The sequence below is a fragment of the Apteryx mantelli genome, chromosome 2, assembly GCF_036417845.1.
Source record: "Apteryx mantelli isolate bAptMan1 chromosome 2, bAptMan1.hap1, whole genome shotgun sequence".
Classification (NCBI taxonomy): Eukaryota; Metazoa; Chordata; class Aves; order Apterygiformes; family Apterygidae; genus Apteryx; species Apteryx mantelli.
Window position 1 is genome coordinate 163,065,228 of NC_089979.1, and position 27,953 is coordinate 163,093,180.

A 27,953-nucleotide genomic window follows, 5' to 3' on the forward strand; every position below is an offset into this window, starting at 1 on the left:
CCCTTTACTCCTTGGGGTTCTTTTGTGTACATATGATTAGGTAGTGCCTGTGTGTATGTAGGTATATATGTTTATCTGCATATAAAATGTAAAATCAGGAATGTTACTTACTTAGGTGGTCTGAGGATTAGCACAGGTTGTAAAGTAGCTTGCCAAATTTTATTCCTTAGATGCCTGAGGTTCCAGCTGACTGAGTCCAGTACCACTGATCCGGCCCTAGCGATCGGGAAGGATTTCGCAAAGGGTTCTCGTGCCCAGAATGAGGTAGGAGCTGTAGGAAACTCCAGTGCTGAGCTCTGGCATCTGACTCTGCACCTTGCCTGGGTGGCAGTAAAGGCGGGCGCACCAAGTTAGCACTGAGGATTTCATCCTAGTCATCCTGTGCTTTACCTTTAATGCTCTGGTGTCTGGCTTTTCACGTGTTGAGAACTTGGTGCTCTCCAGTTCCCTTTGGAGACCCCCTCCCTCCCTCCCTCCTCTTTTTTGTGTGTGTGAATGGCAAAAGCAGTTGCCGTGAAACTACTCGATTCATCTAGGCCGAATTGAATCATGCTGATTGTGAGGAGTTAAATGCAGCAGATGTTTTGAGTGTGTTTCCGTGCCTGGCATAAGCGGCATTTCAAATCCTCTGTTCTTCTGGGTTGACCTTGTTAGTGCTGAGGATTAAGTTACTTTCCTTTGGAATGCTATTTGCTGTGGAAAGTAAACTAAAATGCTGAGATTTGCTTACTCTGTTGGTTATCTGCATCACTGGGACTGCAATCTCTCCTTCTATGTGAACAATCAGAATCCAACACCTAGAATCAAGAGTGGTTACTCATTTTGTAGTTGGGTTATCCTTGCCCACTGGGAACTTCTGAGATTCCCTTTCAGATATGAGAATATGCAGAGGCAAGTCAAAGAAAGAACTGAAGTTATTTACCAACTGAAGATTTTAAATAACTGTGGTCTGGCATCTTCCCTTGTCATTTCCCTTTCATCCCTCTTAGTTCTAGGGATTCTTGAACTACTGGGACTAACAAGAAAGAGCAACTCTGTTTTGACCTCATAAAACCGTCCATGAGAAGAGGGTGAGAGGGAGCTGAATGGCCTTCATGGATATTCCTCTCCAGAGGATTTTGGAAACTCATTGAAGCTTCCTTGATCCCACAGCTATATCTTGCATTCCAATTGCTGGTAAGCAGAATTCACTTTGCTGGTACTGCCACCTAAATACCTTTTTTTATACCGACTACTCAGAGTGTTTCCTATTGATAGAGTTATGGTGGCTACAGTTCTGTGAGGTGACAACAACCTGTATTTATTCGTTCTCCCAACAGACATAATATGCGTACAAGAAATCTGGGTGAACTAGTGATTTCAAACAGGGCCTAAAAGGAGTTGGGTAAGCCATATAAATATTCTGCCTTGATTTACCCACCTGTAAACTACATGATTTTGATTAATTCTCCATTGTAAAATGATTTTTTGATCCTTGCAGGACGGTGCTGAAAAGTGCAAAGCTTGGCCGTTATTAGTTTTCACTTCAGTCGTTTGTTTGAGTAGAAATGAGCTTATCTTTGATTGGTTTTGATCAAGAAAACATACTTATCTGTAAGTGGAGTTTGATAAGAGTCAAGTACAGCGTGAAAGAAGTGGTTAATCTGTTGTTAATGAAAAGTTTTATCTGGATGACAACATCTTGCTTCTGAGTTATTGGTCTTTGAGCATTAGGACAGAGACCACTTCAGTATTCAGCTTCAAGGAAATGTGCCAGGTGGAGAAGTTAATTTTAATAAACCTTGCAAATGAACCTAGTTAGGATAGTTCTCCAAAGAGGATGGCTAAGTACTACTACTGTTGTGAGAATGAATATGGACTTAAAATCTGTGCAGAGGAGTACAAGTGACAGTGAGAGTATCCTAAAAATAATTTGCTATTCAGAAACATCCTTCACTTTACTTCCATGCAGAGATCTCATGAGTAATTTGTACTGCACTTGATAATCACTAGTAACCTAATTGAAGTCGATGAAATTACATCTGTGTAAAACCACGGTATGTAAAACCAGAAGCAATTCTGTGGTGCCTGATTCAGTACCGGCTGAGTCAATACAACGTGTTCTGTTGAATTCAGAAGAAGTGAAATAGGAGGATTTTATATACATGATTAAATAAAAGCTGCAAAATGGCCAACACGTATGAAGCTGACAGTATAATTGAGAATGTGCAGTCGAGCCATTATTTAAATTCTTTGCTTCTACCCATTGTGCCTGTACAGTCACATGCTTTTGTGTGGACTCCTATGCTAATTCTTCAGGAGGTCTCTGTAAAGGACCTTAATTAGTTAATGCAATACATTGCCTGGGATTTTGAATATGCAGATGTCAAGAATTAAATCAACCAATACTTTTGTGGAATAATTACCTAAATAAGCTATGTCTTCTGCCTCAGTGCAACAACTGTGGTTTGGGCTTCATCTCCTTGTGGGACTCATGCACAGGGCTTTTGCTGGTTCTTTGTAAAGACTTATCTATTCACAGTACAATCAATAAAATTGCAGTGGATAACAGCAGTCTTGATCCATTTCTTTTAAACATCAGGTACTTATTCTTTCAGAGTGAATAGTGAGACTCTCCATAGCATTTGGTGCTATGGACAAGCACAGTGGTTACCAGAAAATCATGCACAAAAGTAAATTTAACAGATAAGTACACATTTAGAAAAAGGAAAATATTTTGATATTATAATACAGTGTCCTTAGAAAGAAATGTAACTTCATATTGCAACTTAAGGTATTGCAGTATTTCGTATTATTGGTATATGGTTAAACATTACTGGAGACTGTGATAACAGAGTACCTGCAATGCTATGCAGCAAGGGAATGACCTTTAGAGAACTATCTTTGTTCGGATAGCTTTCCAGTAGGCAGGTCTAGTGCTGAAGCTGATTTTTTTTTTTTTTTTAAGTGATGTATTATTGTTGTGTTACTTGAAGCTTAACATTGTAAACACCTCCTGCTTAATTAGCAGCATAGCATATGACTGTCAGGTTACTTGGCAAATAGATAAGAATTTATTTGACCCAGCTTAGTATGTTTAATATTTCTGAGGCTAATTAAAGACCCATGAGACTTCTTACTGGGAAATCAGTAGCTGTGCCAGCAGGCCGAACAGTGTTAGCTCTAACGTGGGCTGCCTTGGTTGTATTGCGTGTGTGTAACTGATCTCTGTATGCGCAGTGGTTCTTAGCTGTCCCATCGTTCCTGCTGTGCTAACCTCTGTTGATGTACAAATATGAAATATCTGTTTGCCTGGGACTTCTGAATATTTGACTGCCCAGCTGCTTGTAATAGCTAGCGAGATGCCCCAAATCAACTGCTGAGAGCAAAAGGATTGGCAGGTATGTTGTTTCCCCACAGGTTTCTAAAACTTCGCTTGAACTTGTGAGTGTTTTAACATCCCGTTAAATCATTTAGTCAGTATAAATCAGCATTGCTAGACTGCGGCCAATATGAGTGTTCTGTAGTTTGTTGGCAGGTTTAAGATGTTGTGATGATACTGAAGTATGGCAGTTGGGCTGGCATTGTTTTTTCAGGAGTTCGCCTGTTCCAAGGGATATGGTTTCTTTGTCACCTACTCTGCGTAAAGCTGAAGGATGCAGTTAAATCTAAGTTTATATTGGGTTGAAACTGAGATCAGAGGCAGATTTTGAGATTTGACTGAAAAGTGAAAAATTCATGAATGTGGGAAATATGGAATACAGTTAAGGTATGTTTTGCAATGAATTAAAATGAATCAGCACTTGCGGTTAATTTGACAGTGGGGAAAAAAAAACATTATTAATTGGCTTACTAGTTATACCTTATTAAAACAGGAAGGGCCTAGTGGAGCATGAAAGTATGGCTCCTCCATCAGGTGACCAACTAGGCAATAGGGAGATGGGAAGAAACTTGCTTTTCCCTTTTTCCTACTACATATGTCTTGAGTAATTAGTCTGTACTCTGCCTCGAACTGTTAATCTGACACTTGTTATAAATGGCTTTCTGTGCATCCCCTCCAGAAATTCTGCATTTGTCAGTGCTCCAACATCACTAGTACACGAATGCAACTTCACCGATGACAGCTGCACAGCTAAACATCGTTCGCTTTCGAGAACCGGTTTTAGAGGTTACGGTAGTGCCTACCAGCATCAACTGTAACACGGGAAAAAGAGCAATGCAGATTTTCCGTACGCAAACAACTAAATTTGAGAGCATGTTGCCTTCATGGAAGGATGTGTAACAGAGGGACGGGGTGAGGCAGTGTTTCAGCAAACTTCCCTCTTTTCTCTAGAAAAACATGAAGAGCAAAGCAGCAGCAATAACATCGCCCTTCTGTCCTTGAGTAGCTTCTCCTGTACCATGCTGTCCTGCTCTTGTTCCTAATTTAATCTGGTAGCACAAGAGAGTTGTTACTCCAGCCCCCATAACTTTTCTGTGATACTTAAGGCAAAGTATTTCTTGTGACAGCCTGCCCATGTCTCTCCTCCAGATCTCATTGCTAAAGATTTTAATTGATTCTTACGTCTTCATAAGATTGCTTTACTTATTTATAAACTGTTATGTTTCCTCATAATCTTTCTCCTAACCAATGCCTCCAGTTTTTTAAAGGTTTTTCCACTAATGTCTCTTTTTCTGGACTCATTTATCATTTGTGTTGCTTTCTTCAGAACTGACTTCAATTTTGGTTTATTTTTTAAGTTTCAAAATGTAACTACTCACACAAAACTTTTCAAGACTTCAGCTCCAGATCTGTTACTTATTTATAGGGAATACGCAGCAAGTTAAAGGGCAGAGCGAGCCCCTCCTCCCTGGCTCGCCAGCAAGAGTCTGCCCTGGTGGGAAAGCAGCCTCTGTGTCATTTGATCCTTGGTTTTCTGGCAAGAGTTACACCAAGGAAACCAGGTCTTGGTAACATTTAAAAAATGTTATTTCCTTCACAGCCCCTTGCTCATAAAGGGAGACCTTTGCTCAGGATGGGTCCTTGCAGTGTGAGATCCTTAGGGGCAGGAAGATTCCAGTTATTGGAGGCCATTGGGTTTAAAGGCGGCAAACTGCAAACTTATTTCAAAACCCTTATTTTTAAACGGACTGGTACTTCCACTCTGTTCATTGGGTCTTTGCCTGGTTGCAAACTCTGCAGATGATTTTGCAGGGTGAGACTCTAAAAGATGCAGGCTAACACTGCTGTATTCATTTGCAAGGATTCCCACATCTGAAGTATTTTTCAGATAACTTTAAATTAAACTCCATCTTATTTAAAGATTTTTGTGATCACATTTCTTTGGGAGTTCTAATAATGGTACAGGCAATACAAAGTATTCGAAGATGATATGATGGAGTAAGGTTGGTTTAAAAGTCAGTATATTAAAGTGTTTGTATTCTCGGTGTCGAGTCTTCAGGACTGATCTTTCTAAGCCTTCACAATAATGAGAACTAGAAATCTTAAAATATAAATGTGTGGGAGCTGTGGCTTTGAGACAACACTGGAAGTCTTTAAAATGTCTTTAATGTGTGCAGGTGTATGACAAACTTTGGCAACACTTTATAATGAAAAGGGCATTTGAAATTAAATATTTGCGTTTTTAGAACAGCTTAAGATCCTGGATGCGTGCAAAAAACCTGTTTGACTGCATGGAGGCTCCGCCGCCGTACAGCCTTGCGGGCGGCAGCGAAGCCCTTTTTGGCTCAGGCCCTTTTTTTTTTTTTTTGGGGGGGGGGGAGCCCTGCTTTGCCCGTCGTATGCAAGAGCGAAGAGAATGCAAGAAAACCCGAAAGCCTCTCCAAAGGCCAGACTAAAAAAGAATAGAAATAAAAAATTTTGGCCAAGGTAGCAGTTCCGTAGAATGCAGTGAACGGCGTCTTGTCCCCGCTGTGCCGCGCTGCCGGGCCGGGCCGCGGGGAGGGCGGTGCCGGGGCGGGGCGGCCCCTGCTGCGCTGCGCTGCGCTGCGCCGCGCCATGGCGGCCTCCGGCTACCTGGGATGGGACTTCAGCACCCAGCAGGTACCGGCGCCCCCTCCGCTTCTCCTCCCTCCTGCCCTCGCGGCTTTGCCCGCCGCCCCGGAGTGCGGCGGAGCGGGGCCCGGCGCGGCGCGGCCGCTTCCTGCCGCCGCTGCGGGCCGGCGGAGCGCCCGGCGCCCCCTGTTCGCGCCCTCGCGGCCGCCGCCGCGCTGCGCGTCCCGGGGAGCCGCCGCGAGCCCCGCCGCGCCGCCGCCTCCGCAGCCTCGGCGCCGGCCGCTCCCTCGGCGCCCCCCGGCGCCCCGCAGGCTCGGCGCAGGCCTGAGCTCCTGCAGCCAGCGGGCGTGCGGGCGCCGGCCGCTTCCCTGCCGCTGTGCCCGAGTTGGGGAGCGTGGGAGCGCGCGTCCCGGTTACCCGTCGGAGGCTGATCGCGGGCTTTCTTAGTGGTGTGCTGCAAGCGGGAAGCACGTGAAGCTGCAGTGGGTCGATTCCTTTTTTAAGGGAGGGCAGTGCCCCTGCGCGGTAACGAATTGTACCGGCGCGTGAGCAATGGTCTTGCATTAGCACGGCTAAAATTGAAATAGGCTGCCCCTTGATGCAGAAGGCCTTGTTACTTGAATACGCCTTTCTGAGATGGACTCAGGCCTTGGCGTTTTTCTTCTGTCTATTCCTTTAGCAGCGGTTTGCACACTGTCCCTGGTTAAAATCCATGTGGGACGTCCCTCCTCTCTTCCAGGCTGTTCATGTTTTTCTTCTTCGCTAGATGAATCTGAGAAAGCATAGAGGGAGGAAGAGGTTGTCGTACTCTGATAGTGTATGCTTACAAAAAAAAGCTGAGCTTGGCGGAGTTACCGCGTGGGGATGTTGCTTGCCATAGCTTGGAGAAGCTCCGAGTGCGGTTGTGCGTGCTGGCTGGGCTTTGCTGGGCTGGTAGAGTTTGGTGAACCTCTCCTCTGGGGAGAAGGGAAGGTCCTTGGTGTACCCTAGGGGCCTGCTAGGTCTGTTAGCAGGGTCTAGGTCCCTAGGACAAGGGTCCTTGCTTAGATGGGGGGGAGGCATGTGGCATTTTTCAGCTAAGACACTGTATCCTTTGGACACAAATTGGTTACCATGGTGCAGGCTAGGACCTGATAATGTGTTTGCTGTTCTGTAGCAAATGCCCACAGATTTGTTCTCGTGCAGTAAGGCGGGAGGAAAATGCAAGCGAACGCACACAACTGTTGCTGAATAGGTGACAGACATGCTGTAATATCACGTACCGAGTCGTTTCATATAAGCTTGTGTCCATACTTACACGGAGCTGTATGGATTGGAGTGATCCTCTTTCCCATTTCATCTGTGGGAACTGAATTATAAATGACTTATTAGTGCTATTTAATTATTGTTCTGGATGCTATTTGTTAACATCCTGTTTTATTTCTTCTAGCTGAAAGTCATTGCTATTGATGAGCAGCTGAGAGTCATTTATGAGGACAGTATTCAATTTGATAAAGATCTTCCGGAATTTAGGTAAGGTTTTTTTTTTTTTTTTTTTTTTTTTTACATTTTACTTGGATAATATAATTTAGAACTTTGTTTGATGATCTGTGGGAGGCTGTTGCCCTGTTTGGTCTCACTGATACGTGGAGCCATGAAGAAAGTTCATGCCATGTTCATGCTTCATACTTGGCAGTGGTAGTATACGCTCTTGCCTTGCTTTGTTTGTAAACATGGCAAGAACCCTCAAAATAGAAAGACCCCCCACCCCAAGGTATTATATACAAAGCAATCAAGTTTTCTTTGTTTTGTAAATTCGAACTTTTGGATGTGACTGTTTCTTTTTGGGGTGCAGAAGCAAGCACTGCCTTTGTGTCAGGGTGGAATGCTACCTTAACAGCAAATAAATGATGCGAGTGGAACTTTTAAAAGGAGTTTGGAGAGAAGTTTGGTGCGTTCAAATCTTCGCATTAGGATGTAGGATGACAGTATTTTTTTTCCTCCAGTTTATAGGCTAGAATTTTCAAATTTCATCCTCCATGTTCACAGGTTTCCATAAAGAACATTTATTTACTGGAGGGCAAAAATTGAATTTCATCTTGTAGATTCAAGCTGTTAATAGTGAAAGTTAGGAGACTGAGAGAGATCTGAGACTTAGGTGGAGCCAATGAACTGTATCAGCATTGGAGTCTATCACAGATCTTTCTTCAGGATCAGAGCCCTTCCTTGCTAATTATTTTCTTTACATTTAGGTCAAACATCTCTAATTTCATTTTCAAGCATCTGGCTTTTACTTTTTCAGGTTTCAAATATTGATCCTACTCTTGTTCTTAAGAAAAAAGCCTGATAAGTTCTCTTTGGTTATTAATAAACTTAAAGAACTGTGCTTGGTGGAAACAACAAAAAAAAAATTGCTGAATTTACCAAGAGAAAATACTGTCTTTCTGTAGGACTCAAGGTGGAGCCCATGTTCACAGCGACAGACTAACAGTCACTTCTCCTGTGCTGATGTGGGTCAAGGTATGAACAAGCTTCGTTGTTAGCTGTCTGGATGCATGTGTAGTATATGAAGTGTATGATTCGACTTCTTCCTTGGTGCTATTAAAAGGGAAACATATTACAAGCAGCAGTGAAGCTTGCCTTTCAAATCAGTCTAGTCCTGCCTGTTTGTGTGCTATTCTGTGTCTTTGGGATGCAAATGTTAACGTTATCAACAAGCACAGTGGAAGTTGTTACGGTTTTGAGGTTTTCTCCACTTTCTGTAGCATTGTATGCATGAAAAACCCTTTCCTGAAGTTCCTTCATTTGAGAAATACTATGCTTTTCCCATCCTCTTCTTGTTTCATGTGAAAAAGGAGACACTTCAGCTTTGCCTAGCTTAATTCTGTGCTTTTGCAGCATCCGGGTTACTCGCACTATCTTAGAATAAACTTTGCTAACCAATTGATAATCTCAAGTGGTAAATGGTTAAAGACCACTTTATTCACTTATTCACAGTCACTTTGACTGGTGTTTATTTTGAAATGCAGATAACGTTCTTTCCTATTCTCAAAGCAGGCATTCCTTGCTTCCCAGTAGATTCTGCAACCCTTGGTCTCACATGGTGCTATACAAACTTGTCTTACTAGTGTGATTTGAATAGCTAAGGCATTTAAAAGGTCACAGAACCACCACTTGGTGATCCACAGTAGTTCCAGCTGATGATCTGCAAAGCTATGGTGAATTGGTCACAGTTGGTCTTTTGAACCCTAGTAAACAGGAACATTTGTAACTGTTAAATTAATAAGATGATGATATAGATATATGATCCTCATAGCTTTCCTGGGAAATTTTGAAGTCTTACAATGGTCCTTTTGTTAAGGAAGCCTGAGAATTGCCAACCCGAACCAGATTATATGAAGATAGATTAATATTTGTTCTAAAATTTAAAATGTGACAAAAAGAAAAAAAATACTCTAGGTTTTTGAAGTGCTAAAATTCATCTGAATTATCCTTATCTTAAAGAGATTCTGAGTTTTCAGCTCACACTGAGGTCAGTGGTATTTAGGATACTTCGCATCTCGTAGGATGGGATGCAACCATTAAAAGATTTCATGGATTTCCAGAAGTAAGAACAGAAAAAGATAATTGTGTTTGTGTCTGGCACTCTTAAAAGTGGCTTCTTAATGAACTGGAGTTCTTTAAATCTTGTCTCTTGGTTAGTTTTTAAAGAATGGTCCTTTGTGATTCAACTTGTTTTAAGATCTTTTTTTCCCTGTGTGATTCAACTTTTATACTTACTTAGTAAATTAATTTATCAAATTCTTGAGAAGTACGTAGTCATTAGCTAATTTTCCATTATCTGCCAACAAACTCTTATCAGTGATGACATGAATTTACTCTTTAATTCCAAAGATTGTGAGTGTGCGTAATTTGGTAGGTTGTTACAGTCATTTTTGTTTCTGTTTATTTCTGTAGGCTCTGGATATGATTTTGGAAAAGATGAAGTCTTCTGGATTTAATTTCTCTCAAGTGAGAGCCTTGTCTGGTGCTGGTCAGGTTAGTTTATAAAGATAAAATTCAGTCTTACTGTATTTCTTCAATAGAGCATAAGGCATAGTGATACATTTTGCTAAATTTTATTGCAGAAGACCATAAAGACATCAAGTAAGATCAGAGCTTCTATAGAAACATCCATTAAAAGATGCATCTTACCCAAGGGAGCTTAAAACCTGAAGCACATTGGAACATCTCTAGAAGGTAGTGGGAAAGGAGGATGAGGTTTACAGTGCAGTTGTTTAGATTAGTGTAGTGCGTAACTGGTTGGTTTCTGGTTGTTCAAATTCTTTGTACAGGCTGATTTAATACGATTTTGCAGACTGGAGTCATTTTGAATTTCGGCATACCTAAGTGCTTGTGGAAATGAGGTAGAAAAAGTAGTGAGGAGCAGTTTGCTAAAGGGATAGTAATATCCTATTGAACACAATTTTTGTCAGCTAGCATAGAGCTCTCAGGATCCCAGGAACAACGGAAACCAAAATATGGTTGTCTTTGATGCAAAGAAGACATCTTATGCTGCCTGGGAAGGCATTTGCCATGATTTAGTCTATAATGCATAATAGCTTTTTTCTGAGGATTATAAAGCCCATCTTGACACTTAGTCAGTCATCTAGTCTTCTAGTACTCTAGTGAGACAAGGAAGTTTTTTTACACCTTTAACAGATTGACAGATCTGACAGATAACAGATATGACATTCGGAGTGAGGGCAGCACTGCAGTGATAAGCTAATTTAGGTGCACTAGGTTTAGGTTATTCATCTTGATATTTCTGGGACTAATTAATCAAAGTTGCTTTGATCTCCATATTTCATTAACTTCAGTTAAAGGGCTGAGCTAAGTATCTGGAAATCATAGCCTGTATCAAGGCTCTGTTATGAATTCTTCAGTGGAACAGAAGTTACAGATTGACAGGTAACCCCAGTTTACTCAGGTGAAGACTGCTTATATTCCCTCTTTTTCCTCTTGCTCCAAAAAGTTGGGGATGCCGACTTTGTGAAGTATTCAGAATCTTTAAGGTGCAAAGGATTTCATTTAATTGCCACCTCCAAACCATTATTGTCCTTCTCCCTTTTCTCTTCCAAGAGCCTTTTCTCTGTGCTGAAGATCACAAACAGGGAAGGTGCACTGTGGATGTGCCTCCCCAAAAGAAGGGACAAACTTGGTCTCAGTTGTCAGCAGAGCTGGAAGAGCGATGTTAAATACAGTCTGTATGATGCTGTGGGTCGGGTACTCTGTGCCCAGGGGGTTCTGTGTGTGCATTTAGTTTCATCAGAACCATTAGTGGGCTACTGGGTTGTGCTTTGTGTTTTGCCTTGGGTGGCCTAAAGTTCAACAACTAGAGATGCCTGGTTTGAGGAAGACTTCTCAGGACTGGAGCTTAAATAACTTTCTCAGCATTACACTGCAGGTTAGTAGTGGGCAAAGTATCTTGAACAGAATAACTATCTCAAAAATTGTCATGAGGGCAGACGTTGTCAGGAGATGTGGGTTGAAGTGACCGCAGTGGTGGCATTTGCGTGCTGCCTGGGCCCTTATGACTAATAGATTTAGTCCAGAAAGTAGTTATTGGTTACTGGAGTGACTGGGGCAGGCATGTGGCTGAAGCATCTGGAGGCTGTGCTGAAATAGCACGGCCCAGTCTTTACTGTGAAGCCCTGGCTATGACTCAAAGAGCCCTTGAAGTAAGTAGCTAGTGCCGTGGATTAGCAGTATAAAAGTTGCTTCCACCAGAAGTTGCTATAGTTCAAGAGCATAATTTTCTCTTGACTCCTACATTTGCTGGTTTAGTATATGCTTTGTTCAATCTTGAAAAGTCTTCTAATGAAGCAATTGGTTTGAATTGAAAAGGTGCTTTTATTTTTTGTCCTAGTTTGGAGACAGTTTTCTCTCCATTAGAGTTTGAAATTCAGATCAGAATATGAACTTGGCAACCTGGGACCATCTCCAACTTCTGGTTCTGTCCTGTTTTTGTACTTTCTACAGCAACATGGGAGTGTGTATTGGAAAAAAGGAAGTGCTGAAATTTTGAAGAATGCATCATCTGAGCTGCCTTTGCATCATACACTAAAGGTAACGTGCATAAAAGAGCTCTGAAGGGAGAGATGCACTGTCTTTTTTCTGATCTTTACACGTTGCTTTTTTCCTTACAAACTTTTCCTCTCGTCTGAGTGAGTTGGAATCTGCTGCAGCATAACGTGATATGTACAGGGTATTCCTTCAGCTTCAGGGCTTTTGTCTTTTCCTGTTCTCCTGAGTGGTAGTATATACTTTAAAAACTTACAGGTGCCAGTGGGCATCCCAGAATCCTTCTGCGTCAGAGCAACACCCTGTTCATTCTTTTAGGAAACATAATGTTTTTGTAGACAACCTCTGGTGGGTTTTTTTGTATTTGTATTAACAAAAAACAATTGTGATGAGAATTACCTGAGTTTCCTTGCAATGCTTGAGATTTCATTAGAAAATACATAAAAAAGACCAGTGTACACTTACCTCTAAAAGGATGGAAGTGTCACACTCTGTCAACAGAACCTCCAAACAGCTGTATTGCTGAACCTCAAAATTTTTTGGGAAGCGAGGGTGGAGAGGTTGGTAGTTTTTGAACATAGACTTGAGAAACTTTTATTTGAAAGGAAAAAGTAAGGAGAAATCAGCTTTTCTCTTGAAGACCCTTACTTTCCTTACTTTAACATCAGAAAGAACATTTGTGCGTTGGAAGGGAAACGTTGGTGTAACTGATCTATTAAATGATTAATTTTGGAAATATCTCATCTGTGCAGAACTCTTGGGAGTGGAATTAAGATGCTGTCCAGTGATGTACTAAGTCTCAGTTGCATTTCCCAATGGTTATGCCAGTCATTGGAGAGAAATCCGTTAGTGGAACTCAAGAAAGATAATCTAATTGTTTAGAGAGAAATTCGAAAAAGTGGAGCTAAACTTGAATAAAAAGGCCAAGGCCTGGGCTGCCAAAGAAGTGTACAAAGATACCGGCTCATGAGCTGGCATCAACATACCATGCTTCAGAGTATGTGAAAGAACAGCAGATAAAGCCTGTTGCTCCTCTCTAGTGTGCAGTTTGGGTTAGGCTTTCTCTCCTGACTGACATGCTGTCCGATATCCATTTCCCAGTAATTATACAGAGTTATACAGAAGTCATTTCAGAGAACTGAACTGTGAGCTGCTACATAAGTCTGCTGTACCGTTATCCCTCCAGTAGGGACTTCTTAGAGATTAGTCTTACTAATAAGGAATATTGTTCATTTCAGGATTGTTTTTCTGTTGGTAACAGCCCCATCTGGATGGATTCTAGTACAGCTTCCCAATGCAGCTCTCTGGAGAAAGCCGTTGGAGGAGCACAACATCTAGCTAATATCACTGGTTCTCGAGCCTATGAGGTAAGAAGCAGCTAAGAAGAGAGTAGAAGTCCTTGGTAGAGTCTCATGATAGAAACAATTCTGCCGTTACTGTGGCATCACAGCAGATAATGTGTAATGTGTGAAAGGGAAGGTCTTATTCCAAGCCTTTGAAGAAACTCCGATGATATTCTGCTTTTCAGTAGTACTGCAAAGGAAGATGTGGAAGTCCTGTTCTTTGGAAATTTTAAAATGAAGCTAGGCAAAGCACTAGAAAATTGTGCAGCAAGAAGGGATGCAGAAATAGTGACTGGGGTGAGCTGTTGCACTTGGTCAGTGATTCCTAAACACAGTGTTTGGCAGCCTTGCTTACAGACTCAGGGACTGGTTCTCCCTGGGATCTCCTGTGCAGCTGAATTTCCATTGGGCTGGCAATCCAATTTGTAAATCTTAGAGGCTTGCTTGGGGTTATGACCCCCTATTTGGGGATCACTGCTCTAGGTTACTTCTGTAATTAGAAGATTGCCCTTTCAGTGTTCCCTTAAGGCTAACGAGCAGCTTTTGACCCAAGAGAGAAGTGAGTTTCAGAAGTTCAGGACCGTATCAGAGAATACTCTGTCACTCATCTCTTCCTGACACTTCCCTCCCTCTCTTGGAACTGTGACAGTGAGTTACGGAGTGGGAGTGGGGCTGCCCTCCAGGCATCTCAGCACGCGAGTAGTAGGTTTTACTGTTAGTTCAACAGAATAAGGCTCTAAGCTCCCAGATTGCTGATTCTGTTTTTGAATCATCATCTATGGCTTATGGCCAAGGTTGCAATCGGACTTTATCTACCACTGACAGTTTATTTTTAACTTACTAACTGTAACTTTTCAGAAGTTCAGTGTTAGAAGTTTTTTTTGTCATTTGATATAATACATTGATGAAGAACAATTATCTTTTAGCTATTAGCCTGTTCTGGAGTTACTTCCTTGAGTATGAATCTTCCTGCCTGCCTTCCTCATCTTCCTCACAGAGAGGTACCTCTTGGTTGGTACCTTAGTTAGGTAGCCTAAACTTTTTTAAGGATTCAAAGGCAGTGTTTGAATTGTGTGCGTTCCTGTGCGTGTAATAAGTGTGATTCATTCCACTGAACTGTCATTTCTGAAATGTAAATTGTGGATAGTAATGCTTTTTCACAGGCTTTTTTTCAAAAGGTGAGCAAAATTCTCGTAATGAGACTATGCGTTATAGCCTGTTTAGTGCAGATTGCCTGCTGTGCACTGACTTTCATCATGCATCAGGCAAATTAAATATCCAAAGTGCAATGTACTGAACTCATTACACAGAGTTAATGATTATTGACTCCATTTAGGGTTTGTGTTTCTAAGCATTTGCATTTCTTTCTCAGCGTTTTACAGGAAACCAGATAGCAAAGATTTACAGCCAGAATCCTGAGGTCTACATGCAAACTGAGGTTGGCTCAACTTCAATATAATTATTGGAAATCACAGTTTAAAATCTTTTAAAATGAATTTCATGGATATATCAGATAATTTTTTTTCTAAAGAGAAGTATTTTCATTCTTGTCTTTGGTTGTAAGATTAAATTTGAGAATTGGAATGATGGTTTTATTTTATTTTTGTTTTTGTTAAATTATAAGGCATTAGGCAGATGAAAATCAAGCATCAGTTTCATCTTGAATGTTGTATTTAACAGTTGGATCCACTGGATCTGACCTTTGTGGAAGAAGTTTTAAAAGGTAGATTTGCATTTGGGTGGTAATAAATTGTATGTACAGCAGTTCCAACACTTGGAAATGGGTAATTAAGCACATAGTAGCCGTTTGCATGCAGAAATGTGATTGTTCTGCTGTACGTAACTGGCATTCGTACAGATGTGCCTAGGAAAAAAACTGCAATTGATTTCAAACTTTTTTCATAGTTTTTCCCATGAAGAACTACTTTGATTCTATTATTGCAAATGAATTACGCTGTGTAGTTGGTTTCCTTCATATTCTGAATTTTAAAAAATCAGCTATCAATTTCATTATTATTTCAGTTTGTTGAGTCTGTATCTAGCAGGGACTAACTGCTCCGATTTGCAGCAAGGTGCAAACTCCCTGCATTACAGTGTAAATGAGGGGAGGGCTCCCGTCCTGTGATTAGAACCTGCCCAGCGTCATGGCGCGTGAAGTTGGGCTGCTTGTGTTTTGTATTATTACAATTCTTATAATAGTATTGATTATAAATTTTCTGTGGTTTTTAAAATCTCACCCATGCATGGAACAGTTAATTTCAAGGGGAAGTGAGTTCTGTCGTTGACTCAGTACTTTGTGGGAAAACACTTCCTTTTTTTGTTATTTTTCCTTTCTTAGTACCTATTCATTCTATAACCCTCATGCTCCTGAGGGATGGCATGAAATAGATAGAAGACCAATGCAATCTGACTATAAGCTTAAGACTAAATTCAGAGAAAGGTGCTTCAGTGGAGGAAAATGGGTCCTTGGGAACTGAGATCTAGTCAGACTTTGAGGGCTGGTTGCCTCGATGGCACTTTTCAGTAATAAAAAATGTACAAGAAGTTGTGTTCTAGCACAAAATTTCTTCCATGACAGAGCTGCTCTTGGGGACCTGCAAGAAGCACTTAGCAGCATGGCAGTCTCCAAGCCACATGGAAGCTGGATGTTCTTCCTCTAGGTCAGCTTGCTAAGCTGACAGATTCATAGTTTGACTTCATCCTTTTCCTTCCCTTCCAGGCAGCTAGTGCCCGTTGGGGCAGCCCAGCAGGTAGGACTTCGTTGTCTAAGCGCAATGCAATACGTTCCTGGGCGCAGGCGCAAGAAGAGCAAACGTGTCGTTAAGTTTCCAGGCCATTATAACCACCTCTTAGAGCTCTGCCTGCAGTCTTTGAATGCTGTGTGAAGCAGTGGTTTCATGATCACTAATACAAACCCTGTCACTGCTAGCTCACACCACTAGTAGAAATCTGATCCCGATTAGTTACTGGGTGACAATCATATTTCTTTCGAATTAGAGCACACAGTAAGGAATTTTTCAGCTTTTATGCCAGCTTCTGGGGCACAAATACTTGATCCTGGCAGTTGCTCTAGCAGATTTGAACTGGCAGCGAGTTCGTGCTGGATCCCTGCTTTGAGCCGTACGGCTGGGGCATTTTTGGGCCAGGACTTAATGTGTTGTTAAAACATCTCCCGAGGGCTGAGCTGCAGGTAGTGGTTCAGCGCAAAGCTGACTGTAACTGACTGGTAACTCCTGGGATGTCTGGGTCTGGCTTGGGAAGAGGTCGCAGGTGGGAGGAAGGTAAGAGTTCACAAAAAGGTGCTGCTAGCAGAGCCTCGCCAGAGTACAGACCAAAAAGCTGCAGATCTGTGCTCTGAATTGACCAGTGCATGGTTTCTCACACGTATTTCCCCTGCTGTCAACATACTGTTTTTTTTTTTTTTGGTAAGTGTTTTTTGTTGAAATGAGATTGTGAGATACATCACTGTCATGAATTAATTCCTGATAATATGGAATATGCTAATATAGTAAGTGTATTTTGCATGTTTCAGAGTGCAAAGCTATTAACAGCTTTTATCTTGGGGTTCCTTTTAGATTGATATCTACTGTATTCCTTAGACAGGAAAACACAGAACAGAATAATCCTTCTAGTTGTATTTTTTGTGCTTTCTGTACCTAACATTAAGCATCTATTAACATTTGCTGCTTCCAATTACTTAATTATTTACTTTCTTTGAAGTGAATGCTGATGGGAATCACCGTCTCCCACTGTCTTTTTCTTTCAGAGAATCTCTTTGGTTAGTAGTTTTGCAGCTTCCCTTTTTCTAGGAGCTTATGCACCCATCGATTACAGTGACGGTAAGTGTGTGGCCTTTCCTGCTAGTGACAGTTCCGACAAGGAGATTTTCCTCTCTTTTCACACCTTACATGGAAGGGGTGGGAAAGGTCTTCTTTGTTTATTTTCAGTCTTTAAAACTTCAACGACAAGGTTATTAATTTTTAAGCTGAGTTACTCCTTTCAGTTTGTTGCTGCTCTCAGTAGTGCTGGCAACTCTGCTTATTTATCCCCATCGTGCTATAATTCCCATTCCTGTAAAATGGATCTGCAGGAAATACTTTTAAATTAAATTGTATGCCTTTTTTAATTACTTCAGGAAGTATAAAGGAGTGCTGAAATACCTGTCTAAAAGCGTTAAAAAGTTGTGGTTTCTGTGTTAGACTTCACAGTTCTGCTATTTGTTCTTTGTTTTTGATGATTTTGCTCCGAGTTGCACAAGATGTGAACAAGAGGTATATTGTGATTAGTTTCCCCCCCCCCCCCAATCTAACTGGAGTATGGATCTGCAACAGAAATATCTTTTCAAAATAACCCAGGGTAAAAACATAAACCAAGTGAAAAACCCAAAACTCAGTTTAAAAAAGTATAACCTTTCATATCTTTCTATCCAGCAGAACAAAGGCAAAAAAAGTGACTAGGCCAATGTCTCTTTTTCTGTTGTGTGTTATCTCAGGTATCCAGCTTTTATATGGCAATTTTAAATGGCAATTACAAGGAAACCTTTTTGCTGGGAGCTATGCTGTTATTTCTAAATAGCGTTTTGACTCCTGCTCAGAAACTAAGAGAAGATGTATTTCAGAGCTGAAAGGTTAGATAATAAGGCTCTCCAAGGAAATTTTGCATTATAGAGCCAGATTTGACACCCATGTGTGAAGACCAACTCATTTTTTCTCCTTTGTTATTCCAACAAGGCTCAGAGGAAAAGGCAAGACATCTCAATTTTAGCTAATGGACAACTTATTCAATACTGAGTCTCCCATTTATACTTGAGACCTTAAAAATTGAAAGGCAATCTATGCTTATTTTCAAGCAATTGTGAGATTATTACATCGGTCTTCTGGTCCTGTTCTGTTAGGCATTTTTTTTCACAGCTACATTTTATTTTTTGTGTGTTATTGGCAACAGTAACTCTCTGAAGATTTGCACTTTGCTCCTCAGTAGACCCCAGTGCTGAGCACTTCAGCTACTCAGCAGCCTGCAGAACTAGGTCCATGTACTGTATTTCCAATAGAGATGGTGAGATCTTCCAGATACTTTTTTCTGGGAAACAAATCTGACAGTTTTTGATTTTTCAGTGGAAACAGAGTGATCATTTTGATTGAAATGTATAAAAAGTAAGAATTTAAAATATTGGCTTTTTGTAATGTTATCTCTGCCTTTTCTGGTTGGAAGCAAATGGGGAAAACAGTGCTGCTTCACTTTTGGAAAATGACAGTTTCTGTGTTTAGCTGAAAAACAGTGCATTTTAAGCTGTAAGCAAAGTGAAAATTTGCTTCACTGGAAAGCTTTCGTAGAAAATATATTGCGTTTTTCAAACAAGATCTAGGAGATCCTTTTAATTCTGTTACACCTCTGGATATTTAAATAACTTGAATAAATGTTAGCTACTGTTCAGAGGATGCAAGATTATTAAATGTGTGAAAAAAGATAAGAGAATTAAGCAGGCCATTATAGCTCTGCTCTTACAAGATAAAAGATTTTGCAGCATTGTAAGCTATATTTTGTCTTGTACGTTCTTTTCTTCTGTTAACATAATGAGAGAGAATTCTAATTCCAGTAATAAAATATAATTACAATGTATACAATAGTTATTTGGAACCAACTAAAAGACTTGTTTTCTTTTCGTTTACAATCTCCTGCAATTCACTAGATCTTTTACGTCGCACCTGTATATTGTAGTTTGAAATGCATCTTTCAAAATAATGCTCAGATAATGGACCTATTCTTCATTTCTGCAGGTTTAACTTCGGGTCATATCGTCTTTAAAAGACCCTGTCAAATTGTTTAGCTCTGCACAATAACTTATCTCTCTAAATTTGCAGGTTACTGTCGGAAATGTGTTATTCAGTTTCAGGATTTTTCCTTCTTAAAAGTCCAATCTCATGAGGCTCAAATCACTCCCTGTGAATGGCTGAACACCCTGGGTGATTGATTTAAAAAAACAAAAAAACAAATTACATTCTGGGGGAACAAAGAATGATTTTCATTTATATTGTGCAGATGTTAAAAGTAAGATACGTTTGGGACCTAAACGACTTGAACACTGGAGGCATTGTCTCTTTTAGAAGACACCTTAATAACAGCTATTCAACTCTTGACCTAAAGAAGCTTTATCTTTTGAAATGCTTTTCTAAGAGCCTTAGGCAAATCATAGCTTAGCATACTTGTTTTTGTTGTTCTATCAAAGCGGGATGCTTTGAGCTGAAGCCTTTTCAAAAGGAAGCACGGTGGGCTGAATTTACTCCTAATGTAGCTTGTTTGGTGCCAGGAGAGTTAATACCGCCTAGGATTTTAACTCGCTGAAAAGGCAGTTCAGAGTGCTGTAATACAGATGCACTTAACTCTTTATAAATATATTCAAATATTGATCTTTTGTTTGTTGATTAATCAAACCAATTAGTCTCTGTCTTTTGGCCTTTGTGATGAAATTGTTTTTCTCCGGCCTTGAAGCACTTGAATTTTTGTATCTGTAGTGAATATTATCAAGTCCTGATTGTATTTCTGGCCTTTCTGTATTAAGAGTTAGTGATGCTTGCGGTGAGATACTGAATCCTATTCATCCATGTATTGACCCTTTTCTCAATCTTTACTAGACCGTGACCTTGGCTGATGACACTATTCATTCTGATGGCGTATCTGTTTGGAGTGACAAGGCGGAGGGCTGCCTTTGATTTTTTTACAATCTTAACCCCCCTTAATCCTCAGATTATTACTTACTTTAAACGTTAGAGTGGCGTGTTTAAGCTGTTTTAACTAACATTTGCTTCTAGAAGCAGTGTAGATCGTGATCAGAGGGGATCAAGTTAGGAACTTGCTCTCCATCACTCCCTGTATAAGCAAAGGAGAAAGAGAAGCAGTTCCAGGGAGCAGTCAGCTATGTTTTTTTCTTTCCAGTGCCTAGAGAGTCTCATGCAAGTGCCTAAAGTTAGATAGGATACATCCAGGCCAATAGGTTCATAGTTCTTGTAAAATAGTTGTTTTACATTTTTTCAATGAGTTCTAGATAGAGAGGTGAATTAGCTCATCTTTCTTTTCTCGAGTCATATTAAAGTCTGTGCAACTGTGAGTCAGTGCAGCTGAACTGTTGTCTCTGTGTTATATAGGCTTAGACTTTCCAGTTATGAAGGTTAGTGTTTTGCCTGTTCTGTGCAGGAATGATTGGGGGCTACCCTCACATCTTGCAAAATGGCATTGGAGGATTCTAGTTAAATGTTTCTCTAACTTGGGAGGGCGAAGGGTTTTTATAAAAAAAACCAAAACCCTTTTCTAATAAAATTCTTACTTATTTAAAGATTTTATTGCTCACTGAGTAATTAAATTGAGGTTCTCGGCATTTTAATCTAGGGACTTTTCCAGGAAACTTTTTAGATTTGCGTATTTCCTGGTAGAAGGGCTCGTGTTCCCTAGAGGCTTGGGAAGAGGTGGTTGCACCTCCTTTAAGTGTGGACGGTGATGCTAGACTCAGTTTACCCGGGAAGCGGAGGGTGGCTAGTTTTAAGAGTGATCTCATTTACAGAATGGAGAGGAGCTGGAATAAGTCTTGCCATCTCTAATGTTCCTGTGGGTGCCAGGGATTTTGACAGCAGAAGAGGGAAATGCACCTTTTGCCCATGGGAGGCATGTTGCACTTTGTGCTCTGTCAGATTCCTGCTTTTGCATTTTAGACCAAATTAACTAGTGCATAATTTATTAAGTGTATTTAATTTGCATGAAATGAGATTAATTGATTGAATTTAATAAAGTTAGTTTTATTTTATGTGTTGTTAAGTATAATCCAAATTTCCTGCTGTTTGGCCTGGATTATTCCAGTGTCTCAGCTGGAGTACGCAGCGCTTTCTGTTTACAATGCTGTGTGCAGCACTAGGGTCCAGACTTTGTTGTTGGTACTTAGGCTTGGACTGCATGAATAGTTACTTTATTCATAAGCATCATGAAATTCATTATTAAGCCCTCGTGGAAAAGGGTGCTGGGAACTGATAAGAGTGTCAGCTCGTTTGCCCTTGTGTAACGAGCAGCAATGTGTGCATATGGAGAGTGTGGCAGGATTATCCCGTGTTCAGAGTAAGAGCCCTGCTAGAGCCTTGTGATCCGCTGACCGAGATGTGGGTTGCACCTCGTTCCACGGACACTGCGTACTGGGTCAGCTTCACCGTCTCTGTGTTTTAAAAAAGTTGAAGATGTATTGAATTGAAGTAAATTCTAGATTTTCCACCGTGCTTGGCTGAGTACGTGGCTATGTTTCTGAGATAAGTAAGTCATGGGCTAAATGGTCTTTGAAATGAAAATGTTGTTAATCCAGAATAAGACTACTTTATCCCAGAACAGTACTAACTAGAAACATGTACAGATTTTTCAAGTCTAATGAAATGTGCAATTAAAGACATCTTAGAAATATGGGAAAGAGATGTGGAGTGCTCAGATACGGAGTGCTCACTAACCAAATTCAATTAACTTTATAAAGAAGAGCCTTGCAAATAAAATAGTGAGGGAAATGCAATGAGAAGCTAAAGTAAAAGTGCACAGCCCTCCTCTGATCTAGTAATAGCGAACTTAGGTGGCCACAACAGTCAGTAAGCCAGAGCAACCAGTAATTCATTCAGTAACTCTACATTTTGGAGGTACTGCACGCTTGCAGCTGTTGCAGATTTCAGTTGGGCTGTTCAGCATTTCTGAAAATCATGACTTTGATATTTAAAGCTGGACTATCCAAATTAATCTTAAAGTTAGAGGTTACTTCTGAAAATTTGATCTCTTGCTTTTTTTTGACTTCTAAGTTTTTATTTCATCATCTCTGAAGAAGGAAGCATTGGTGTGGAAGAAGATTAGTCAGCATGGATTTAGATGCTGGTCTGATACTATACTCAAAGGTAGGAGTAGCATAGAGACATACCACCCAGGGAGGAATTTCTTTGTTGTTAGGTTTCCGATGGGCACAACACACCTTCAAGTTACATTGCTGCATCACCTTTAGATAGGTGTGGTGAGGTCTTTGTCCAAGATGGAAGGTTTTAGGAGGAGCTGATGGGAGGCAGTGACCTTGTTCTTCCTTCTGCTCTTAATCTAGGAATAACTGAATGGTTTGGTGCATTGTGCATCAGGGAGGTCTCATTTTCTGCTACCTTAACAGGTGAAAGCTATCTAGAGGCTGAATCACCAACTGTATAGTATTCTTTATGCTTAGAAGAGCTGAAATCATTCTATTTTGATGTAAAAGTTTGATCTGTAATTTTTCTGTTGCATGCAACAAAGTGAAATTTTCTGTTGCAATACTGCCTGTTTTCTCCATACTAGTTTTGTGTTTAATGACCTATGGTGCTTCTTGTGATCTGTCTTGTAGGTTCTGGGATGAATTTGCTGAAGATTTGTGAAAAGGTATGGTCAGCGTCTTGCCTTGACGCTTGTGCACCTGCATTAGCGGAGAAACTAGGATGCCCTGTGCCATCCCACTCAGTCCTGGTATGTGCCTGTCCAGAAGACTTGTTAATAAATTGTCATTGAAAGAAACTGGGCTCTGTGCTGAAAGTTCAACTAATGGGACTTTCTTGGCATATATTTGTGTGTATGTGTGCATGCACAGTTATCCTCAGAGCAGTGCCGGCTCACTGAATATTTCCAGGTGTGTTGTGAATGTATATGCCAGAGCAGGAACAGACATCTTTGAAAACTGGTCGTTGGTGTCTGTCATGGCTTTCATCATTGATCATCTTGGATCCCTGCATGCCCTGGGGTACGAAGACAGAAGTTTTGACAGATGCTCCAGTGATAAGAATCTGTATTTTTTTTTCCCTGTCTCTGTGCCCGCAAGCACCTGGTTGCTGCAGAGCTACGCGCAGCATGTGTTACTGCAGAAATAGAACCCAACGTTTGCATTTCTTAACAGTGACCTTGTTTTAAACTGTTTGTAGAGTTAATGAGTTAATCTTTATGAATAATTTTGGATATTTAAAGCTCCTCAGTTCACGTAAAATAACAGTGAAATCAAATCAAGCTGAGTGCCTCTTAAAGCAAGAGTCAGTTTAGTCTTACTACCCAGCACAAGAAGAGCTGTTGCTATAGGTGCTGCACGTATAAGAGTGTAAATAGCTGGCACCTGATTCCTCTGAATTCAGTGCTAATAAAGTAGCTGGCTTGTGACTCCAGTGCCAGTCTTCCATAAAAGAGGAGGAACGTACTAAAAATCCCTACACATGCCCTCATATTTTTTAAGGATAGTTTTTGTCTCCTGTTTTTTTTTTTTTCTTCTCTGTGGCTATCAAATATAGTTTAAAACAATAGAATTCTTGCCCCCTGAAATAATAGGGGTCATATTCCAGCATTTGATGTCGTGATGTTTATTAATGTTGTGTTTGCTCTTATGTTTGCATTGAATTTCTAATTTCTATGTGTTAATATTCAGGTATGCGTGCAAAATAGATGGATATATTTTTGTTACTTAATGTGAATAACTGGAGAGAGACACGGAGTTAAAATGCTACTTATTTACTTGACATATTTCAGTATCTAATCTGAGGGATACTTGTGAGGTTCTCTTAGTTTAAAAAAAAAAAAAAAAAAAGCAGTTCAAAATCTCTAGCATATTTATGCCTTAAATACACACAGGTAATTATCCCAGCTGCTCTGGGGCTGTTTGTTTCTCTGTTACAGCACACTGTGTCTTACATTGCAAGGTTACTTTGCATTTTTCAGCTTTTTTTCACTGTATATTTCTTTTTTTTCCTTAGGGGCCCATTTCTCCTTATTATATTAAGCATTACGGGTTTAGCCCAGACTGTAAAATAGTAGCATTTACAGGAGACAATCCAGGTGAGATGATTAAATGTGTAAGATTCAGTGGATATGATTATTTACAAACTAAAACTCTAAAATCAATCTCATTAATTCTCAGATGCTCCCTCTACACTTTTGTCAGCATTAATACCTTTTTCCAACAAACATCACTGTTTCTTCTCAGGTATAGACATACTGTATGAGCTGAGTACTACAAATGAATTCCCGTTTGCCTAGTAATTAGAGGCGACTTCATTTACCTCTTGGTAACTTCATTTTGGTTTGTCTGCACCTAAGAAACTATTCTTAGTATGAATTGCTTCTATTTTAACTTGGAAAATGTGGATTCAGAAACTTCTGTTGTAACTTGTCAAGCCGAAAGGTGGAGATGGTTCTCTAGGAGTTTTCCTTCTGTCACACGGGTAGATCTCAGTATGAGGGAATGTGTTAATTTAGGGTCAGTTTTGGGAATCCTAGAAACTAGACTGTTCCAGTGTAAAGCAAGGAAGTCTGTTTCTCAAGACTGCAAAAATAAAATATTTATTCACGTTACAGTTGCATATCCAGGTTTGAATTAAGATGGAGGCTTTGTCATGCTGTCACCATGCTATGCTTTGCATGCAGGTTACCGGAGGTGGTTAAACTTGGAATTTCCCAAAGGTCCCATTTTTTTTCTAAGACTCAAATCCGGCTTAGTGTAATAAATATGTCAGTAGTCTGACATAAGTGGGAGCCTCTGTGCTTTAAAGCACCATGTTAAATAAGAGTCCGTAGTACTTAGAACCTGCATGTGTAAAACACTGGAAAATCTCGCAGTTCTGCAGTTTTTTGTCTTGAGCATTCTGATTCTGTGCTCAAAACGACTCCCTCACCCAAACTCGTTGCCCCTCTTTCACAAAACCAAAATACCAAAATACCATTATATAGGCTAAGGCCGTCATGAAGCATACCGAATTGAGTCACATGAATAACTTTTTATTTGGTATTCTGACTCTTGCTTTCAGCATCATTGGCAGGGATGAGACTTCAAGAAGGAGATATTGCAGTAAGTCAAAACATATTGCTGAAAACTATCCATATCCCTGAATAAATGAAAGACATGAAATGTAAATGGTAACATGGACAATAACTGTAGATCATCAGTTAAATTAATCTGTTAGCGCTGATTTTCTATTTGTTGGATTCAAGCTTTTTTTTTTTTTTTTTTGATCAATCTGTAAGCTGGCTGAAAGATTTTAAGTAAACTCTGAATATTTTTAAACAAATGCCCCAGACGTTAAAACCTGGCTCCGTCTGGTATGTATTTCACTGACGTGACAAGTCAGAGCTAGCTTCAACATGAATCCAATTGACTTAATGTGTAATTTAAAAACAATTAGTGGTAATAACAAATGGTTTTAATTTAATTTCTGTATTGCTTTGCATGCATATTGTGATAAGGCTTCAATTATTATTTTTTTTCTTCTAGATTAGCCTTGGCACAAGTGACACATTGTTTCTTTGGATCCAAGAACCAACTCCTGCCTTAGAAGGTCATATCCTCTGCAACCCTGTTGACTCTCAAGCATATATGGCACTTTTATGGTAATATAATTTATTTTTTGTACATATGGGATCAATAAGATATATTTCTTTCTTTATGTTAGTGTTTTATTTCTTTTGCAAAATGATAATGAATACAACGTTCAGCATTCTGTACAGTATATGGCAATCTATTGTTGAAACATTTGCATCAACATTATAACATTCACATTGTTTAATTTGGGTAATTGCAACTGCGGAGTTGTGGAGGATAAATTTTCATGGCAATAAAAAGATGAATTTAGTTTTTTGTATACATAGAGTCGGCTCACTTTGCATCTAAGGCAATATATTTAATGCACAGGAATAACAATGATCTGAAATATAATAATCTGAAATGTCAGAAGCTTGACCAGACTGTGTAACTTCTTTGCTGCTCTCGTGGTCCAGAAGGGACATAACAGGGCAGGTGAAGATTCCCTTTCTCGTAGAGGAGAATGGTCGGTGCTGTTCAGGGACGCATTAGGCTGTGCATGTGGAAAATACCAAGATCTCAAGAAGCCCAGCTGTGAGAAGGATCCTCATGGGAGCATTTGCCTGCTGTAGGTAGGGAATGGTTTGGCACCTAGCCAGTCAAGTAGGTGGAAGGATGGCCTAAAGCTATGTTGTCCCTCACTGGGTCACTGTATTTGAGAGGAAAAACTTTCAAAATGGGTCAGACCATTTAGGCATATATTTACAAGTAATATACAGAAAATTTTGTGTCTAAATCCCCTGGACTGCACAGAGCACAACCCAGAATTTATTGGCAGGGGTAGTTGGATGGGGCCCTGCAGCCCTCTTTATAACTTGGGGTCAGGACATTGTGTTCCTTGGGAAGACCTTCAGAAACGGGCAGCACTGTAACGGGGCCATTAATTGTGAATATGCAGATACAGCCCTCCTAAGGATCTAAAATAGGTTTTGTTTTTTTTTTCCCCCTACTTGGACTACTACTCATTTGTCATAGTGGTAACATTGTTTCCTTTATTCCAAAATAACGGATGTATAAAGTAACTACTTTGTGAAGTAGTTTCTGAAGTGCAGATTTGATGGCTTAGTGATTAACTCAACCTGCTCCCTGTGCATCCTGAGATTACCCCTTACCTCTAACACCACAAAACCAAACTGTAGATTCTTGTGACTCAAAACTTCAACAAATCTCAAGTTTCTCTTTTAACTATAATAGAGTCCTCCATGTACAGTAATAGGATCCTGTAGATAACAGTAGGAACAGTGTTAGTGAAGTTGAGTGTATTAGGGCAATATCAATTGTAAGCTGTTGAGTTTCATAATATGATTTCCCAGCAATTGTTTATTTTTTGTAGCTTTACTGTCAAGTTTCTCTTTTTCCCAATATTTTTCCAGTGCTGCTATGCGAAAGAGCTATATAAACAACCGGTTTGTAATAGCAAAGGAGATGGTGAGACATTCTTCTGAATAATTGTCACACTTCCATTCTTTTACTTCTGCTTAACACATGCAGAAGGGCAAATCTCTGTCTTTCAGAACACACTTTATTTCTGTAGCTATGCAGGTGTAAAGAGTTCCCGTTCCCCTTGTCTAACTTTCTGCCCCCACTGTGCACCTTTTGCACCAATGCCCCTTATGTTGGTATAAATGTTTGTAGGATAGTGGAATAAACAGGGGACTTACCTGGCTTAGGATAAAAAGAGTACATGAGCTGTGAGGCAGATTATCAGTACAGAAAACTCAAGTAACTTCAGCTGCTGTTACTGGGCACGTTCAATGATTTCCTTGCCCTCTTTCTGGACATTTCTCTGCCTTTCCAGCTGAGTTGCTCAGATAACTCTGTGTTGGAGAGTATTCAAGCTGCTTTCCTTTGGATCTGAGTCAAATGCTGCAGTATGTTGCAGGAGTGTTGTACTCACAGAGGAGGCCAAGGAGGTGGCTGCACAGGGGGGGCACAGATTATGGACACTGAACAGATCCGTATTTTACAGGCAACTTTATTTGTCTGGTGTCTTGATTACTTGTGCCTCAAAGCAGAGCCAGTTAGGGTCCAGCATGGTATATGAGCTTTGGAGCAGAATCATGCACATGCAGTTGTGGTGCGTTTCTTTGTCAGATCCTGGCCCAGAGCTAGAGCTCGTAAGGCTTATTGGACCCAAGCTGTCTCCGTGTTGTACCATGTTCCTGAAATCAGAAGTGCAGTGTGGAGACACTCTTGCTCCTTGTTACAGAGTCATCTCTGGTTGAGCTTTTTA

The 27,953-nt window shown here is 40.3% G+C and overlaps 1 protein-coding gene across 3 annotated transcripts in view; it reads left to right on the plus strand.

Annotated features, from left to right (window-relative positions):
• Nucleotides 1–5,960: 5,960 nt before the first annotated feature.
• The window catches only part of XYLB (xylulokinase), an 82,367-nt gene continuing 60,374 nt past the window's right edge, over nucleotides 5,961–27,953 (plus strand). For 2 of the 3 annotated variants that reach the window (XM_067291973.1, XM_067291974.1), the window contains exons 1-12: nucleotides 5,961–6,022; nucleotides 7,404–7,486; nucleotides 8,404–8,473; nucleotides 9,911–9,991; nucleotides 11,975–12,061; nucleotides 13,255–13,383; nucleotides 14,732–14,797; nucleotides 17,126–17,198; nucleotides 22,736–22,854; nucleotides 24,120–24,201; nucleotides 25,170–25,210; nucleotides 25,634–25,749. In XM_067291973.1, the coding sequence (XP_067148074.1) occupies nucleotides 5,978–6,022; nucleotides 7,404–7,486; nucleotides 8,404–8,473; nucleotides 9,911–9,991; nucleotides 11,975–12,061; nucleotides 13,255–13,383; nucleotides 14,732–14,797; nucleotides 17,126–17,198; nucleotides 22,736–22,854; nucleotides 24,120–24,201; nucleotides 25,170–25,210; nucleotides 25,634–25,749 (992 nt within the window). In that variant the 5' untranslated portion in view covers nucleotides 5,961–5,977. The remainder of the gene's footprint in view (nucleotides 6,023–7,403; nucleotides 7,487–8,403; nucleotides 8,474–9,910; nucleotides 9,992–11,974; nucleotides 12,062–13,254; nucleotides 13,384–14,731; nucleotides 14,798–17,125; nucleotides 17,199–22,735; nucleotides 22,855–24,119; nucleotides 24,202–25,169; nucleotides 25,211–25,633; nucleotides 25,750–27,953) is intronic. The other variant, XM_067291975.1, reaches the window with a different exon arrangement.